The sequence below is a fragment of the Acinonyx jubatus genome, chromosome D1 (genome assembly GCF_027475565.1).
Source record: "Acinonyx jubatus isolate Ajub_Pintada_27869175 chromosome D1, VMU_Ajub_asm_v1.0, whole genome shotgun sequence".
Classification (NCBI taxonomy): domain Eukaryota; kingdom Metazoa; phylum Chordata; class Mammalia; order Carnivora; family Felidae; genus Acinonyx; species Acinonyx jubatus.
This window is the reverse complement of record NC_069390.1, coordinates 5783288-5801604: the sequence shown is the minus strand read 5'-3', so window position 1 is coordinate 5801604 and position 18317 is coordinate 5783288. Positions and strand designations below refer to the sequence as shown.

The window sequence follows — 18317 nt, the reverse complement described above, 5'->3', positions numbered from 1 at the left end:
ATCAGATTTTATTTTACACTAAATAGGTATATATACCTATACCTATATAGGTATATAGGTCTAAAGCCTATATAGAGTCAGTCAGCTCTCTGCTTTAGAGTCAGTCAGCTCTGTGCTAGAACCCTAACTTTTACATGTGATGTGACATGTGTAAACCATTTTTCTCAGTTGTAAAAATGGGGCCAATAATAGAATTCCTATCTCCTAGAATCACACGAATTTAGTTAGATAATATTATAAAGTGTTAGTACAGTGCCCAATACATAGGAAATGCTTAAATAAATATCACCCATTATTAATAATAACATTTAGTTTTACTCTGAATAGTCAGGTTGTGTTCTAAATAATTTCTCTGTTTTGCTCCAAACTTTCTGAAAGGATTTCTTGACTATGTATTACTTGTTTTGGGGAAGCTATCAAAAAACTAAATGGCATCAGTTCACGTTATTTATTGAAACAATCATAACAAGAATAAAAACACTTTGATTTCTACATACCTTTTATTCTCAAAAAGAAATAATTTCTTTTTTTAAATTTCTTTTTATTTACTTATTTTTTCTAGAGAGAGAGAGCACGAGTAGGTAAGAGGGGCAGAGAGTGAGAGAGAGAGAGAGAGAATCTTAAACAGACTCCATGTTCAGCTCAGAGCCTGATGCAGGGCTTGATCCCATGAACCTGGGATGACCTGAGATAAAATCAAGAGTTGGATGCTCAACCAACTGACCACTCAGGCGCCCCAGAATAGTTTCTGTACATATTAGTTATCAGATATAGAATGTAAACTGTATAGACTAATAGCTGACAAGAATTTTATTTTTAAGGTATTCTAGACTTGTCTGCATTTATTTGGTAAATCAAATCCAAGTTCTTTAGTATTTACTCTTTGGGTATTTAAAAATTAATTTTTTCAGGGTGCCTGGGTGGCTAAGTCAGTTGAGCATCCAGGTCATGATCTCACAATTCCTGAGTTCAAGCCCTGCATCAGGCCCCTCCCCAGCTCATGGGCGTGCTCTCTCAAAAATAAATAAATTGTTTTAAAGTTATTTTTTTCTTATTTATGAAATATTTTGTATGTATGATATAAAACAAAGAATAATGAAAGAAACAAATATTACCTATACTTCTAGAGATAATTAAACATTTAAATATTTTTTCTTAAAGCCTATGTTTATGTATCTAAATATTTATATAAATATCCTATTGCATAGTATATCTTATATTTTTCACTTGGAGTATTTTCTTATTTCATAAGAAGTCTTTGAAAGTATCAGTTAAAAAATCTGGGGTACCTGGGTGGCTCTGTTGGTTAAGTGTCTGACTCCTGATTTTCACTCAGGTCATGGTCTCAGAACTTGTGAGATAGAGCCCCCCACCAGGCCTTGCACTGACAGTGCGGAGCATGCTTGGGATTCTCTCTCTCTGCCCCTCCCCCTGCTCTGTCTCTCAAAATAAACAAATAAACTTAAATCATAGCAAAGGTCCTAGTCAATGTAATAAAGCAAGAAAAATAAAAGGCATAGAAGTTGGGAAGGCATAAGTAAAACTGTCTTTATTTACAAATGAAATGATTATGTACAAAATTCTAGGGAATCTGCAAAATAAATATTAGAAGAAACGTATTTAGCAAGGTCATAGGATATAAAGTCTATAAACAAAAAATTAATATACTAGCAGCAAACAACTGGAAAAAAACAAACAGTTTCAGGGCACCTGTCTGGCTCAGTCAGTGAGGCATGTGACTCTTGATCTAGGGGTTGCAAGTTCAAGACCCATGTTGGGTGTAGAGCTTACTTTAAAAAGATAAGTTCCATTATAATAGCATCAAGAAACATAAAACACGTAGGGATAAATTTAATGTAAAAATAAGTTCTCTATGCTGAAAACTATAAAACACTGTTGAGAGAAATTAAACAATAAATGGAGAGAGAAACTATTGGAAGATTGGAAGATTCAGTATTGCTAAGATGTCTGTTCTTCCCAAGTTGATCTCGGAATTCAACACAATCATAGTATCAGCAGACTTTTTGTAGAAATTAACAAACTGGTTAAAAAATTTATAAGGATGAATAAGCATTTTTAGCAAGGCTGTAGGATATAAGGTTAATGTACAAAAATCCATTGGTTTTTTATACACCAACAATGAATAAGTGGCATTTTAAATTAAAAATATATTACTGTTGGGGTGCCTGGGTGGCTCAGTCGGTTAAACATCCAACTTTGGCTCAGGTCATGATCTCACAGTTTGTGGGTTCAAGCCCCACGTCGGGCTCTGTGCTGACAGCTCAGAGCCTGGAGCCTGCTTCTGATTCTGTCTCCCTCTCTTTCTGCCCCTCCCCCACTTGTGCGCTTGCTCGCTTTCTCAAAAAATGAATAAACGATAAAAAATTTAAAAAAATATATTACTGCTTACATTATCACTGCCAAAATGAAATACTTAGGTGTAAAGTAAAAAAAAAATGTATAAGATCTATATGAGGAAATATATAAAGTTTTGATGTAAGATATCAAAGAACTAAAAATAAGTCGAAGAGATGTTCCATGTCCTGGATAGGAAGATTCAGTATTGGCAAGATGTCAGTTCTTCCCAGTTTGTATAGTTCCAATGCAATCCCAGTCATAATCCCAGTGAGTTATTTTGTGAATATTGACAAGCTGATTCTAAAGTTTATATGGAGAGACCAAAGACCCAGAATAGCCGACTCAGTATTAAAGGAGAAGAACAAAGTCAGAGAACTGGCACCACTTGACTTCAGGACTTAACTATAAAGCTGCATTAATCAGGGTAGTGTGGTGATGGTGAAAAAAATAGACAAATAGATCAGTGGAATTGAATAGGGAGACCAGAAATAGAGCCCTAACAGAGAGCTCACATAAATATAGTCAACTGACCTTTGACAAAGAAGTAAAGGCACTACAATGGAGCAAAGATAGTCTTTTCAACAAATGGCACTGGAACAACTAGACACTCACATGCAAAAACATGAATCTAGACATGTATTACACCTTTATAAAAATTAACTCAAAATGGATCATAATGTAAAACACAAAACTGTAGAACTCATGGAAGAAAATGTAGGTGACTTTGGGTATAGAGATGACTTTTTACATACAAGAACAAAGGAATGATCCATGGAAGAAATAATGGATAAGCTGGGCCTTATTAAAATTAAAAAGTTCTGCTCTGTAGAGACAACACCAAGAGAATGAGAAGGCAAGCCACAGACTGGGAGATATTTGCAAAAGACACATCTGATTAAAGGATTGCTATCCAAAATATAAAATAGCTTTTAATAAGAAAACAACCCATTTAAAGGAATGGGCAGAACCTCCTCCACTTGCACTCTTTCTCTCTCAAAAATAAATAAACAATAAATTAAAAAAAAATGGGCAGAAGACCTGTATAGGCATCTTACCAAAGAAGATAAACAGATTGCAAGTAAACACATGAAAAGATGCTCTACATCATGTTGTTTAGGGAATTGCAAATGAAAACCGTGAGATACCACTACACACCTCTTAGAATAGCCAAAATCCAGAACACTGATACCAAATGCTAGCAAAGATTTGGAACATTGGAACTCTCATTCATTGTTGCAGCCACTTTGGAAGACAGTTTTGCAGTTTCTTACAAAATTAAATATACTCTTACAATATGATCCAGTAATCAGTCATGCTCTTTGGTATTTACCCAAATGAATTGAAAACTTACATCCACATAAAAGCCTGTGCATGGATGTTTATATAGAAGCTTTCTTCCTAATCGTCAAAACTTGGAAGCAACAAGATCTCCTTCAGGAGATAAGTAGATAAACTATATATATCTAAACAGTAGAATATTATTCAGCACTAAGATGAGCTATCAAGCCATAAAAATATATGGATGAAACTTAAGTGCATGTTACTGAGTAAAAGAAACCTATCCAAAAAGGCTACAAGCTGCATTATTCCAAGTATATGACATTTTGGAAAAGGTAAAACCATGAAGACTATAAAAGGATTCATGGTTGCCAGGGGTTGAAGGGAAGTAGAGATGAATAGGGAAAGCACAGAAGATTTTCAGGGCAGTGAAACTATTCTTTGTAATCCTATAATGATGGATACATACATGTTAATCAAAACCCATAGGATGGATAACACTAGGAATGAATCCTGTGGACTTATGGTGATGATGATATGTCAGTTGGTTCATTAACTTCATTGATTATAACAAATGTACCATTATGGTACTGGAAGTTGATAGTGGAAGAGGTTGTGTTTGTATGGGGACAGAGGTATATGAGAATTCTTTGTATCTTCCCTCAACTTTTCCCTCAAAACTGCTGTAAAAAAATAAAGGTTATTCATTTAAACATTTTTAATTCCATTATAATTAACATATAGTTTTAATTCCATTATAATTAACATATTAGTTTCAAGTAGACAGTCTAGTGATTCAACAATTCTGTGTATTACTCAGGTAGTGCTCATCATGATAAGTGTACTCTTAATCCCCTCTCCCTATTTCACCCATTCGCCCCATCCACCTCCCCTCTGGTAATCATTTTGTTCTCTATATTTAAGAATATGTTTTTTTGTTTAAGAATCTTTTTCTCTTTGTTCATTTGTTTTCTTGAATTCCACATCTGAGTGAATTCATATGGTATTTGCCCTTTTCAGTCTGACTTATTTCACTTAGCATTATAAGGATTCATCTATATTGTTGCAAATGGCAAGATTTCATTCTTTTCTATGGTTGAGTAATATTCCAATGTGTGTGTGTGTGTGTGTGTGTGTGTGTGTGTGTGTGTGTGTATGTGTGTATGTGTATCTCCCGTCTTTTTTTTTTTTTTCCTCATTAAGCTTCTATTTTAATGGGTTTCAAAATTCCGTGACAGAATTTTGGTCAAGTTGTTTCTATTAAGAAGTACTGATTTTAAAAACTAATAACTTAAAACTGTCACTCACACACACACACACACACACACACACACACACACACACAAACCCAAGTGATCGACAAAACATTCTCTTTTCCTTCTGAAGGTTTTATAATGCATTGTTACCATTAACGAGTCTTTTACTATTAAATGGCCAATTGACACAAACAGTTCTGAGACTGTTCTTCCACCACTGATTTAAGGCTGGGATGACTGGTATTCAGGATAATATTCATTTAGCCTTTGAGCTTTTGGAACAGACTTGGTGACTTTGCCAGCTCCAGCTACCTTCTTGTCCACTGCTTTGATGACACCCATAGCAGCCATCTGTCTCATGTCACAAACAGCAGAAGAGCTCAGAGGAGGATAGAGAAGTTCTCAACACTCATAGACTTGCCAGGAACCATATCAACAATGGCAGCATCACCAGATTTCAAGAACTTCGGAACCATTTTGTAACTTTTTTCCAGAATGATGATCAATCTCCTTTGGCTCAGTGAGCAGCTAGGTGACAATCCAGCCCAGGTGTATATCCATCGCTGATTTGGCCTGGATGGTTCAAGATAATCACCTGAGCCATGAAGCCAGCTGCTTCTATTGGTAGGTCATTTTTGTTATCGCCAGCCACATTGCCACAATGAACATCTTTGGCAGATATGTTCTTGACATTGAAGCCCACATTGTCCCCAGGAAGAGTGTCACTCAGAGTTTCATGGTATGTTTCAACAGACTTTACTTCAGTTGTGTAACATTGACTGGAGCAAAGATGACCACCATGTCAGGTTTAAGAATACCAGTCTGCACTCGACCCACAGGGACAGTACCAATACCATCAATTTTGTAGACATCTGGAGAGGAAGACGCAAGGGCTTGTCAGTTGGTTGAGTTGGTGGCAGAATGCAATCCAGAGCTTCAAAAAGTGTGGTTCTACTGGCCTTGCCATCTTTATGGGTGACTTTCCATCCCTTGAACCAAGGCATGTTAGGACTTGGCTCCAGCACGTTTTCATCATTCCAACCAGAAATTGTAATAAATGCTACTGTGTCGGGGTTGTAGCCAATTTTCTTAATGTAGGTGCTGACTTCCTTATTATTTCCTCATATCTCCTGGCTGTAAGGTGGCTCAGTAGAATCCACTTTGTTAACACCAATAATAAGTTATTTTACACCCAATGTGTAACATGCTCACAGGTCTGCCCATTCTTGGAGATACTGCTCCAAATTTACCAACACCAGCAGCAACAATCAGGACAGCACAGTCAGCTTGAGATGTGCCTGTAATAATGTTTTTTATAAAGTCTCTGTGTCCTGGGGCATCAATGATGGTCACATAACACTTGCTGGTCTTGAATTTCTACAGGGAGATATCAATGGTGATACCATGTTCACATTCAGCTTTCAGTTTATCCAAGACCCATGCATACTTGAAGGAGCTCTTTCCCATCTCAATAGCCTCCCTCTCAAATTTTTCAATAGGTTTTTTGTTGATCCCATCACATTTGTAGATCAGATGACCAGTAGTGGTAGACCTACCTGAATCTGTGTGTCCATTGACAATGATGTTGATATGAGTATTTTTCTTTCCCATTTTGGTTTAGGTTTAGCCGTGGTTTTCATGACACCTGGGTTCTGGCTGTAAACCTGTTGCAAAAAATATATATCACATCTTTATGCATTCACATATCTATGGACTCTTGGGTTGCTTCCATATCTTGGCTATTGTAAATAATGCTGAAATAAACGTAGGGGTAAATATATCTTTTTGAATTAATGTTTTCATGGGTTTTTTTTTTGGTAAGTAGTGGAATTACTGGATAATATGGTAATTCTATCATGAATTTTTTAAGGAACCACTGTACTGATTTCCACGTGGCTGCACTAGTTGGCATTCCTCACCAGCAATGCACAAGAGTTCCTTTTTCTCCACATCCTTGCCAACACTTGTTTCTTGTGTTTTTCATTTTAGCCATTCTGACAGGTGTGTGGTGATACCTCATTGTAGTTTTGATTTGCATTTCCCTGATGATGAGTGATGTTGAGCATCTTTTCATGTCTCTGCTGATCACCTGTAATCCTTCCTCAGAGAAATGTCTGTGCATGTCTTCTGTCCATTTTTCAGTTGGAGTATTTGTTTTTTGAGTGTTGAGTTGTATAAGTTCTTTATATATTTTGGATACTGACCCTTTATTGGATATGACATTTGCAAATATCTTTTAGTTTTGTTCATTGTCTCCTTTGCTGTGCAGAAGCTTTTTATTTTGATGTAGTCCCAATAATTTATTTTTGCTTTTGTTTCCTTTGCCTCAGGAGACATATCTAGAAAAATGTTGCTATGGGAGATGTCAGAGAAATTACTGCATGTGCTCTCTTCTAGGATTTTTATGGTTTCAGGTCTCACATTTAGGTCTTTAATTCATTTTGGGTCTATTTTTATGTATGGAGAAAGTGGTCCAGTTTCATTTTTTCACGTGTAGCTGTTCAGTTTTCCTAACACCATTTGTTGAAGAGACTGTCTTTTTCCTATTGCTTATTTTTGCTTTCTTTGTTGAAGATTAATTGACCCTGTATAATCATGGGTTTATTTCTTTTTAAATAGAGGTTTAATTTTTTAAATTTTTTATTTTTGAGAGAGAGAGTGTGTGTGTGCATGAGTGTGGGAGGGGCAGAGAGCAAGGGAGACACAGAATCTGAAGCAGACTCCAGGGTCTGAGCTGTCAGCACAGAGCCTGATGTGGGGTTTGAACTCATGGACCATGAGATCATGACCTGAGCCAAAGTCAGACGCTTAAATGACTAAGCCACCCAAGTGCCTCAATCATGGGTTTATTTCTGGGTTCTCTATTCTGTTCTATTGATCTGTGTGTCTGTTTTTGTGCCAGTACCATACTGTTTTGATTACTGCAGCTTTGTAATATAACTTGAAGTGTGGGATTGTGACACCTCACCTCCAATTTTGTTTTTCTTTGTTAAGATTGCTTTGGCTATTCAGGGTCTTTTGTGGTTCCATACAAATTTTAGGATTATTTGTTCTAGTTCTGTGAAGAATGCCTATGGTACTTTGATAGGGATTGCATTGAATCTGTAGATTGCTTTTTGTACTATAGACATTTTAACTATGTTCTCTCAGTCCATGAGCATGGAATATCTTTCCACTTGTTTGTGTCATCTTCAGTTTCTTTCATCAGTGTTTTATTGTTTTAAGAGTACAAGTATTTAATCTCCTTGGTTAAGTTTATTCTTATGTGTTTTATTATTTTCAGTGTAATTGTAAATGGGACTATTTTCTTAATTTCTCCTTCTGCTACTTCATTATTAGTGTATAGAAATACAAAGGATTTTTGTATATTGTTTTGTATCTTGTGACCTTACTGAATAGATGTATCAGTTCTAGTAGTGTTTTGGTGAAGTCTTTACTATAAAATAAAACATCATGGTGGCATCCATCCTCTTCTGTGTTTCTTGGTATGGACCTGCTTGGGTTGATTTTGTTGGGGGCTCTCTGTGCCTTGGATTTCTGTTTCCTTCCTCATATTCAGGAAGTTTTCAGCTATAATTTCTTCGAATAAATGTTCTGCCACCTTTTTTCTCCTCCTCCTAGGACCCCTGTAATGTGAATGTTATTATACTTGACAGTATTTCTGAGTTCCCTGAAGCCTATTTTCATTTTTTATTATTTCTTTTCTCTCTTTTGTTCATCTTGATTGCTTTCTATTACTCTTCTCCAGGTCACTTATCCATTCTTCTGCTTCCTCTGGTCTGTTAATTATTCCCTCTGATGTATTTTTAGTTTTAATTATTGAGTTCTTTACCTCTGATTGGTTCTTTTTTATGTTGTCTATCTCTTTTTTTTAAATTTTTTTTTAACGTTTACTTATTTTTGAGACAGAGACAGAGCATGAACGGGGGAGGGGCAGAGAGAGAGGGAGACACGGAATCGGAAGCAGGTTCCAGGCTCTGAGCCATCAGCCCAGAGCCCGATGCGGGGCTCAAACTCACAGACCGCAAGATCAACCTGAGCTGAAGTCGGATGCTTAACGGACCGAGCTACCCAGGCGCCCCTATGTTGTCTATCTCTTTGTTGAGAGTCTCACTGAAGTTCTCTGTTTTTTCCACCAAGTCCAGTAAGTATCTTTATGACCATTACTTTAAATTCTCTATCAGGCATATTACTTACCTCCATTTTGTTTAGCTCTTTTGCTGTGATGTTTTCCTGTTCTTTAATTTGGGACATATTCTTAGGTCTTCTCATTTTGTCTTACTCCTTGTGTCTGTTTCTATGTGTTAGGAAAGTCAGCTATATCTCCTGCTCTTGAAATTAGTGGCCTTATGAAGAAGAGGTCCTGTAGTGGCCTGTAGTGCAATGTCCTCTGTTCACCAGAACCTGGGGTGTCTCCTGTATGTTGCATGTGCCCTGCTTTTGTGGCCAAGCTGCATTTGCCTTCAGTCCAATCTTCTGCAATGGCTCTCTTTGTTGTGGGCAGATTTTGGTCCCTGTGTTGTTAGTGGGCCATGGTGGAGCCACACTGGGTTTGAATTGAGTCAGACCAGGGTTTTACCAAAGCTGTGGTAGCACCGAACTGTAGGGCACTTTCCCTGTGTTGTCCTCTGAGAAGCTTTCATTGGTGGGTAGGGCCTGCAGTCAGACTCGATGTCTCCCCCAACCCACTGCTAGGGCCACAGTCAGACTGGTGTGTGTGGTTATCTTCCCCTCACTTCGGGGCAGGAGTCACTTTGGAGTTGTGCTGGCCCCTGTGAGGGCTGCTTGCACACTGCCAGGCTTGTGGCACCGCTCTGGATGGGTTCCTGCCAAGGATTGTTGGAGGGGGTGTGTCTACAGGAGAATGCAGGGGCAGGGCCCACAGTGCTAGCAAGTTCTGCCAGTCTGCTGCAGGAGGGGGCTTGCACCCACTGGGGAAAACTCCTGCCCAGGCTAGGATGGAGGGGGGTGCTTCCTGCTGAAGGAAAACCCTAAGGACGGAGCACACTGTTAACAAGCTAGGTGGAGAGTGTTTGCTCTGCACTAGTTCTTACAGGAGTCTCTAGATCTAGGGTGAGGTATAGGGGAGGGAAATGGTGCCTGCCAGCTCTTTTATTCTTGGAGAAGGCTCCCTCTCTTCATACCTCTCCCCAGGTATTTTTCAAGCTGCTGCTTCCGTGCTGTATCTCAGCAGGGCTATTTGTTGTGCTGTCTCTTTAAGGATGGGGACTCAGTTTCATATCCCTTCCAGCTCTCCCAGAGCCCAGCTGCTGATTTTTAAAGTGCCAGGTGTCAAGCCCCACTGATTGTAATAACTTGTGAAGTTAGGCCCTTCTAGTTTTCAAACCCGAATGTTATGGGATTTGTCTTGTCAGTTTGGGTCCTCTGTGACTGGGGTGCCTGATGTGGGGTCTGCTCCTCTCCTCTCTCCATGCCCTGGTGTTCCTCCCTCCTGTGGACAGCGCTGTGGGTCATTTTGTCTCCTTACTGTGTTTCTGCACTTCCTACTCTCTTCTATGTGGCCTTTTGTCTACATTTATCTATCTGTGCCGCTAGTGTTCAGGTCATTTTCTGAGTTATTTACACTGATGTGGGTGTTATCTAGGTGTATCTGTGGGACAAGGTAAGCCTAGGCTCCTCCTACTCTGCCCTCTCCCCCAGAAGTCTCCAAAGGTTATTAATTTTTAATTAATTATTTTTCTTTTCTTTAATTAATTAATTTTTTTTTTTCTTGAGTGAGAGAGAATGTGCCTGCGCATGAGTGCAAGAGGGGCAGGGAAAAACAGGGAAAATATTATATGGAAATGGAAAGGATCTAGGGTAATTAAAAGAATCTTTAAAAAGAAGAACATTACTGGAGGACTTAACTTACCCAACAGAATATTTTCTAGAAAGCTACAATAGTTAAGACAGTATTGAATTTGGCATAAAGACAGAAAAATGGGGGAAAACTGGAGTCCAGAAATAGGCCCATACTTATATGGCTACTTGATTTTTTTTATAAAAGCATCAAAATAATCCAACAACGAACATTTTTTAAATTGAGGTATAATTGATATATTAGTTTCAGGTATATAACATAATGATGTGACATTTGCATACATTGTGAAATGATCGTTGCAATAAGTCGAATATCCATCACCATACATAGATACAATTTTTTTTCTTATGGTAACTTGTAAGATCTCTTTTTTTGGCAACTTTAAATGTGTAATACAATATTAGTAACTATAGTCACCATGGTGAACTTTACATTCCCTTGACTTACTTTATAACTGGAAGTTTATACCTTTTGACCCCTTTACCTCCTCCACCCCCACTACCAGGAGCCACCAATATGTTCTCTGTATCTATAAGCTCATTTTTTCTTTTAGATTCTACGTATAAGTGAGATCAAATGGTATTTGTCCTTTTCTGATTTACTTCACTTAGCATAATGCCTTCAAGGTTCATCTGTGTTGTCACTAAGGGCAAGATTTCATTTTTCTTTCTTTTTTTTTTTTAATAATTTTTGTAATGTTTACTTATTTATTTTGAGAGACAGCGTGAGAGAGCAGGGGAGGGGCGAGAGAGAGGATGAGAGAGAATGCCAAGCAGGCTCTGCATTGTTAGTGCAGAGCCCCCTGCTGGGCTTGATCTCATGAACCGTGAGATCATGATCTGAGAGGAAATCAAGAGTCAGATGCTTAACCTACTGAGTCACCTTGGTGCCCAAGATTTCGTTTTTCTAAAGGCTGAATAATATTCCATTGTATATATATATACATGCCACATTTCCTTAAAAAAAAATTTTTTTTTTTGAGAAAGTGAGCATGAACAGGAGAGGGGCAGAGGGAGAGAGAGGGAGAGAATCTTAAGCACGCTACCACCCAGTGCGGAGCCTGTGGCAGGGCTCAGTCTTACCACCATAAGATCCTGACCTGAGCCGAAATCAAGAGTTGGGTGCTTAACTGACTGAGCCACCCAGGGGCCCCAACATTTTCTTTATCCATTGATTCATTAGTGGAAACAGGTTGTTTCCATGTCTTGGCCATTGTAAATAATGTTGCAGTGAACATGGGGGTACATATGTCTTTTCAAGTTAGTGTTTTTGTTGTCTTTAGATGTATACCAAGAAGTGGAGTTGCTGGGTCATATGGTAGTTACAGTGTTAATTTTCTGAGGGGCCTCCATAATGTTTTTTCATAGTGGTTTCATAGTAAGGTTACATCCTTCCCAACAGTGCACAAGGTTCATTTTTCTCCACATCCTCACCAACACTTTATTATTTCTTATCTTTTTGCTATTGGTTTGTATGAGTTCTTTATATATTACAGATATGAACTCCTTTTATCATATACATGAATTGCAAATTTTTCTCACATTTATTAGTAAGTTGCCTTTTCATTTTGTTGATGGTTTCCTTAGCTCTGCAGAAGCTTTTTAGCTTGATGTAGTCTCATTTGTTTATTTTTATTTTTGTTGCCTTTGTTTTTGGTGTCAAATCCAAAAATTAATCACCAAGACCAATGTCAAGGAGCTTCCTGTCTGTTTTCTTCTAGGAGTTTTGTGATTTCAGGTCTTACATTCATGGTCTTTAATCCTTTTTTTTTTTTTTTTTTTTTTTAAGTTTATTTTGAGAAAGACAGCACAAGTGGGAGAGGGGCAGAGAGAGAGGGAGACAGAGAATCCCAAGAAGGTTCCACGCTGTCAGTGCAGAGCCCGATGTGGGGCTCAAACTCATGAAACCGTGAGATTGTGACCTGAGCCAAAACCAAGAGTCAGACTGAGCCACCCAGGGGCCCCTGGTCTTTAATCCATTTTGAGTTAATTTTTGTATATCGTGTAAGATAGCGGTCCAGTTTCATTCTTTTGCAGAATATTTATATTTTTAATTTGCAAATAATTTTAGACTTACAGAAGAGTTGCAAAAACAGCACAAAGAATTCTTGTACATCTTTCATCCAGTTTTCTCTGTAATATATATTTTTAATGTTTATTTATTTTTGACAAAGCGCGAGAGAGAGAGCATGAGCGGCCGAGGGGCAGAGAGAGAGGGAGACACAGAATCTGAAGCAGGCTCGAGGCTCAGGGCTGTCAGCACAGGGCCTGACGTGGGGCTCAAACTCACAGACTGTGAGATCATGACCTGAGCTGAAGTCAGACGCTCAACCGACTGAGCCACCCAGGCGTCCCTATGATTGATATTTTAAACCCCTTATAGTACAATCATCAAAACTAACAAATTAACACTAGTAAAACAGTATTAACTAAACTATAGACTTCATTGAGATTTTACCAACTTTTCTACTAATGTCCTTTTTTGGTTCCTGGATCCATTACAGGACCTCACTTTGCATTTAGTTGTTAGGTCTTATTAATCTCTTTCAATCTGTGACAGTTTCTCCAACTTCCTTTTTCTTTTATGACCTTGACACTTTTGAAAAGTACTTGTCAGGTCTTTTGTAGAATGTCCTTCAATTTGAACTTGTGTGATGTTTTCTTGTATTAGATTGAGGTTATGCATTGTTGGGAAGAATACCAAACAGGTGATGTGCCCATTTCAGTGTGCGTTATGAGGGAATTGATGATGTTGATGTCTCTTTAGTGGCAATATTAACCTTGATCATTTGGTTAAGGTGTTATCTGTCAGATTTTTCTAAGTAGAGTTACTTTGTGTAATTTTTAAATATTTGGGGGAAATACTGTGAGAATTTGCAAATACACTGTTTTTCCTTAAATGTTCATCTACTAACTTAATATTCATTGGTAGATCTGGCCTGTAGCAATTATTACTGTGGTATTACTGTGATGTCATATGTCCTCATTTCTTCTACATTTATTTATTGGAATTTATCTATAATGAAGTGTTGTCCCTTCTAAATCTTTTATTTATTAATCCAGTTATTTAATCAGGATGAACTTTTGGTTATTTATTTTACTTGGGGGGTTATAGTTCAGTACTATTTTTTGCACAATTTTGAGTATTTTCAGATGTTATAATTCCTGCCTTACAATGTTGTTATTTTTTCTTTAAACTGTTAGTAGTATGTTAAGAAAAATAGAAGAAAAAATGCTTTTTGTATTTACTCATTTACTTCTGGTGCTCTTCATTTCTTCCTGTGTATCTGGGTTTTCATCTTCAGTCTAAAGAATATCCTTTAGCATTTCTTGTAGTACAGGTCTTCTGCCAATGAATTACTCAATCTTCTGTTTACCAAAAAATGTCTTTGTCTTACCCTCATTTTAAAATAAATATATTTCAGTGGGCTTGAAATTCTAGCTTGATAGTGCTTTGAAGTGAAGTTATTCCATTGTCTTCTGGCCTCTATTGTTTCTCAGAAGAAGTCAGCTGTAATTTATATTATAGGTCCTCTGTAGGTAGTATGTGCTTTTTCCCCCAGCTTGTTTCAAGATTTTCTATCTTCTTTATTAAAAAGATAACTTTGACCATTATGTACTTAGGTATTATATTCTTTGCACTTATCTTGCTTGGGGTTTGCTGAGCTTTTCACATCTTAATATTTTTCATCAAATTAAAAAACATTACTTTTCATATTTTCATATTTTTTCTCCTGTCCATTTAATATTTTTCCTGTCCATTCCACTTTCTTTTCCTTCTGGAACTCCCATTATACATATTTGTGACTGGTTGATATTGTTCTATAGGTCTCTAAGATTCTGTTCATTTTTCTTCAATCTCTTTACTGTCCAGATTGGACATGGAGATACACACACACACACACACACACACACACACACATATAATTTTTTATTTTTAGAGAGTGTGAGTGGCAGGGAGGGGCAGAGGGAGAGAGACAGAGAATCTTAAGCAGGCTCCACACTCAGCATGGAGCCAATGTGAGGTTCAGTGCCATGACCCTGGGATCATGGCTGAGCCGAAATCAAGAGTTGGATGCTCAACTGACTGAGCCATCCAGGCGCCCCAGACTGGGTCATTTTTGTTCTTTGTCTTCAATAATTCCACTGACTCTTCTGTCATCAAATTCATTTCAGTCAATGAACTTTTCAGTTATAGAATTTCCATTTGATTTTTTTTTTACAGTGTACCTTTCTCTGCTGATATTTCATATCATTTGACACATTTAAGACACCTTTGTCTTTGAACATATAATAAATAGTATGTACCTGGGGCACCTGGGTGGCTCAGCCAGTTAAGCATCCAACTTTGGCTCAGGTCATGATCTCGTGGTTCGTGAGTTTGAGCCCTGCATCGCGCTCTGTGCTGAAAGCTCAGAGCCTGGAGCCTGCTTTGGAGTGTGTGTCTCCCTTTCTCTCTCTGCCCCTCCCCTGCTCACACTCTGTCTCTCTCTCTCAAAAATGAATAAGCTTAAAAAAATTTTTTTTAAATAAATAATATGTGTCTGAAAGTCTTTCCTAAATGTAACATCTATGACAGGCTTGGGCTTTTTTATTGCTTTTTTTTCCTTGTGAGTTACATTTTTTTTTTCTTTGCGTATCTAGTAAATCCTTATTTTATATTGGATAATGTGTTCCTATTTTATATTCTGTTTTAACTCTGAAGAGTGTTGATTTTTGTTCTAGCAGGCTAATCTAACCTAGTGTTGGCTCGTTTTTATACCTTTTATAGGGTTCATATGTAGAAACTCAAGTCATTTTCCAAACTCCTTTAACTTGATACCACTCAATCTCCAAACTATCTCCTCTGTGGATCTTGTTGAGTCTTGGTTTTAGGCATTTTCTTAGGTTAGGTCAAGAATGAATTTTCATCTAGAAAGTGGGTTATTATTGTTGTTGTCTATTTTTTTCCTCTCTCTCTCTCTCTCTCTCTCTTTTTTTTTTTTTTTTTTTTTTTTGCTAAGAAAGCCTTACTTTTTTGGTGTCTTAGCTGGACACCATCAATTTTATCAAGGTCTCTCCATTCTGGTTGGGTCTGAAGCCCAACATTTTCCAGCACTGCTTGACCACTTGTGTCTTGTTTCATTCTCAACTCCATTGCAGCTGCTGTCTGGGAAATTTAATATAGTCTCACCTGTGCATGCATAGCCCAGCTTTTGACCAAGGACTCATGGGGAGCTCCCACACAGACTTTCAGTACCCACTTCTGCATAGCTCCCTCCCCTCCTGTGCCCTGCCTTGCAGATTCTAGGTACTTTTGCAACTCTGAACTGTTCTGTACCTTCTCAGCATATTGGGTCCACTATACTCTGCTTGGGCTCCAGGTCCCTGCTCAGTGGACAGGAAAATTTCCCCAGGCAGACATCCAGGGCAGTCATAGGGTTTACCTCAGGAGTTTGCCTTCTCTCAAGGATCACAGTCTTGTGCTATTTGTTGTTCAGTGCCTGAAAACAATTGACTCATATGTTTTACCTAGTTTTATAGTAGTTTTTGGTGTGAGGGCTGATTTATTAGTACCTGTTATTTCATCATTGCTGGAAGAAGTCCCAGTATATGGTTTTGATGTATGTTCACATTGCCACATGACTGAAATTTTGCTACTTTAACAGTTGAAGAGCTATATGAAGAGATAGCTTGACATTGTTGATGATATAATTCTTTCTTCCTTATCTCCACACTATCTCAGCAAAAAGGTGCAAATTTAAACTCATTTTTAAATGGTTATGCTGATTTGGTTTATTTAGTTCTTTCATCAAGTGAATGTGGAATGTAAACATTTAAAGTTTTTCATTCTAGGGGCGCCTGGGTTGCTCAGTTGGTTAAGCATTAGACTTCGGCTCAGGTCCTGGTCTCATGGTTCATGGGTTTGAGACCCACATCAGGCTCTGTGCTGACAGTTCAGATCCTGGAGCCTGCTTCAGATTCTGTGTCTCCCTCTCTCTCTGCCTCTCCCCCACTGGCACTCTGACTCACTCTCTCAAAAATAAAAACATAAATAAATAATAAATAAGTTAAAGTTTTTCATTTTTGTTTCTTAAAGTTTATTTTGAGAGAGAGACAGAGAGAGAGAGAGAGAGAGAGAGAGAGAGAGAGAGAGAGAGAGAGAGAGAAAACTAGTGGGGGAGGGGCAGAGAGAGAAGGGGACATAAGATCCGAAGTGGGCTCTATGCTCACAGCAGAGAGCCTGATGTGGGGCTTGAACTCACAAACCGTGAGATCGTGACCCCTGAGCTGAAGGTGGGACACTTAACTGACTGAGCCATCCAAGCATCCCTAAAGTTTTTCATTCTTTAATGGTAGTTTGGTTCTCTTAAAAGTCCAGATTCCAAGTTAATTTTTTGTGATCTTTGATGATAGTACTTAATTATCTTCTGATATCTAATATTGCTGATGAGAAGTCTAACTCATGTTTCTTCAGGATAATTTCATTCTCTTTTGTAGTTTTTAGAGTTTTCTCTTTATCCTTGTTATTCTGGGTTTCACTTTGATATGTTCAGCTGTGTGGCTTTTTTTGTGCCCTTTTTTTTTTTTTTTAAGAAATTTATCCTGCTTGGCATTTGGTAAATTTATTCAAACAGTACTTACATCTGTCTTTGTTTTATGATAATTCTCCATCATTATTATGGATCTATTTTTTTATTTAAAAATTTTTTTAGTGGGGTGACTGGGTGGTTCAGTTGGTTAAGCACCCAGCTCTTGGTTTCAGCTCAGGTCATGATCTCACAGTTCATGAGATTGAGCCCCACGTCAGGCTCCATGCTGATGGTGTGGAGCCTGCTTGAGATTCTCTCTTTCCCTCTGTCTGTCCCTCCCCGACATGCGTGGACACTTTCTCAAAATAAATAAATAAACTTAAAAAAACCATTAAAAATTTGTTTAGTGTTTATGTCTTTTAAAAGTTTATCCTTAATGTCTTTATAGATTTGTCTATCTTGGAGATTTCATGTAAATGAAATAATACAATATGTAGTCTTTTGTGTCTGGTTTCTTTCACTAAGCCTAATGTTTAAAAAAATTGTTTTTATTTTAGAGAGAGAGAAAACGTGAGTGGAGAAGGGCAGAGGGAGACAGAGAATCTTAAGCAGGCTCTATGCTCAGCATGGAGCCTGATAACGGGGCTTGATCTCATGACCCTGGGATCATGACCTGAGCTGAAATCAAGTCAGATGCTCAACCCACCAAGCCACCCGGGTGCCCTAGCATAATGTTTTCAAAATTCATCCATGTTGTGGGGCACCTGGGTGGCTCAGTTGGTTTAGCCTCTGACTTTGGCTCAGGTCATGATCTCGTGGTTTGTGAGTTTGGGCCCCACATAGGGCTCTGTACTATCAGCATGGAACCCACTTCAGATCCTCTGTCCCCCCTCTCTCTCTCTGTCCCTCCCTGGCTCTCATGCTCTCTTGCTCTCTCATTAATAAACATTAAAAATTTAAAAAAATTCATCCATATTGTAGTATGGACCAGTACTTCAGTTATTTTTATGGATGAACAATATTGCATATTTTGTTAATCTGTTTATTATTGATGGACATTTGGGTTGTTTCCACTTTTGCCTACTAAGAATAA

The 18317-nt window shown here is 38.0% G+C and overlaps 1 protein-coding gene across 19 annotated transcripts in view; it reads left to right on the top strand.

The window, feature by feature from the left end:
* Positions 1 to 18317, top strand: part of CD1H11orf80 (chromosome D1 C11orf80 homolog) — a 118514-nt gene that overhangs the window by 51898 nt on the left and 48299 nt on the right. Inside the window, exon 1 of one of the 19 annotated variants that reach the window (XM_053202883.1) lies at positions 4975 to 5516. The exons of the other annotated variants lie outside the window; for them this stretch is intronic. Within the exon in view, the coding sequence (XP_053058858.1) occupies positions 5495 to 5516 (22 nt within the window). The 5' untranslated portion in view covers positions 4975 to 5494. Of the gene's footprint in view, positions 1 to 4974; positions 5517 to 18317 lie in introns of those variants that run through there. 19 annotated transcript variants of the gene reach the window in all.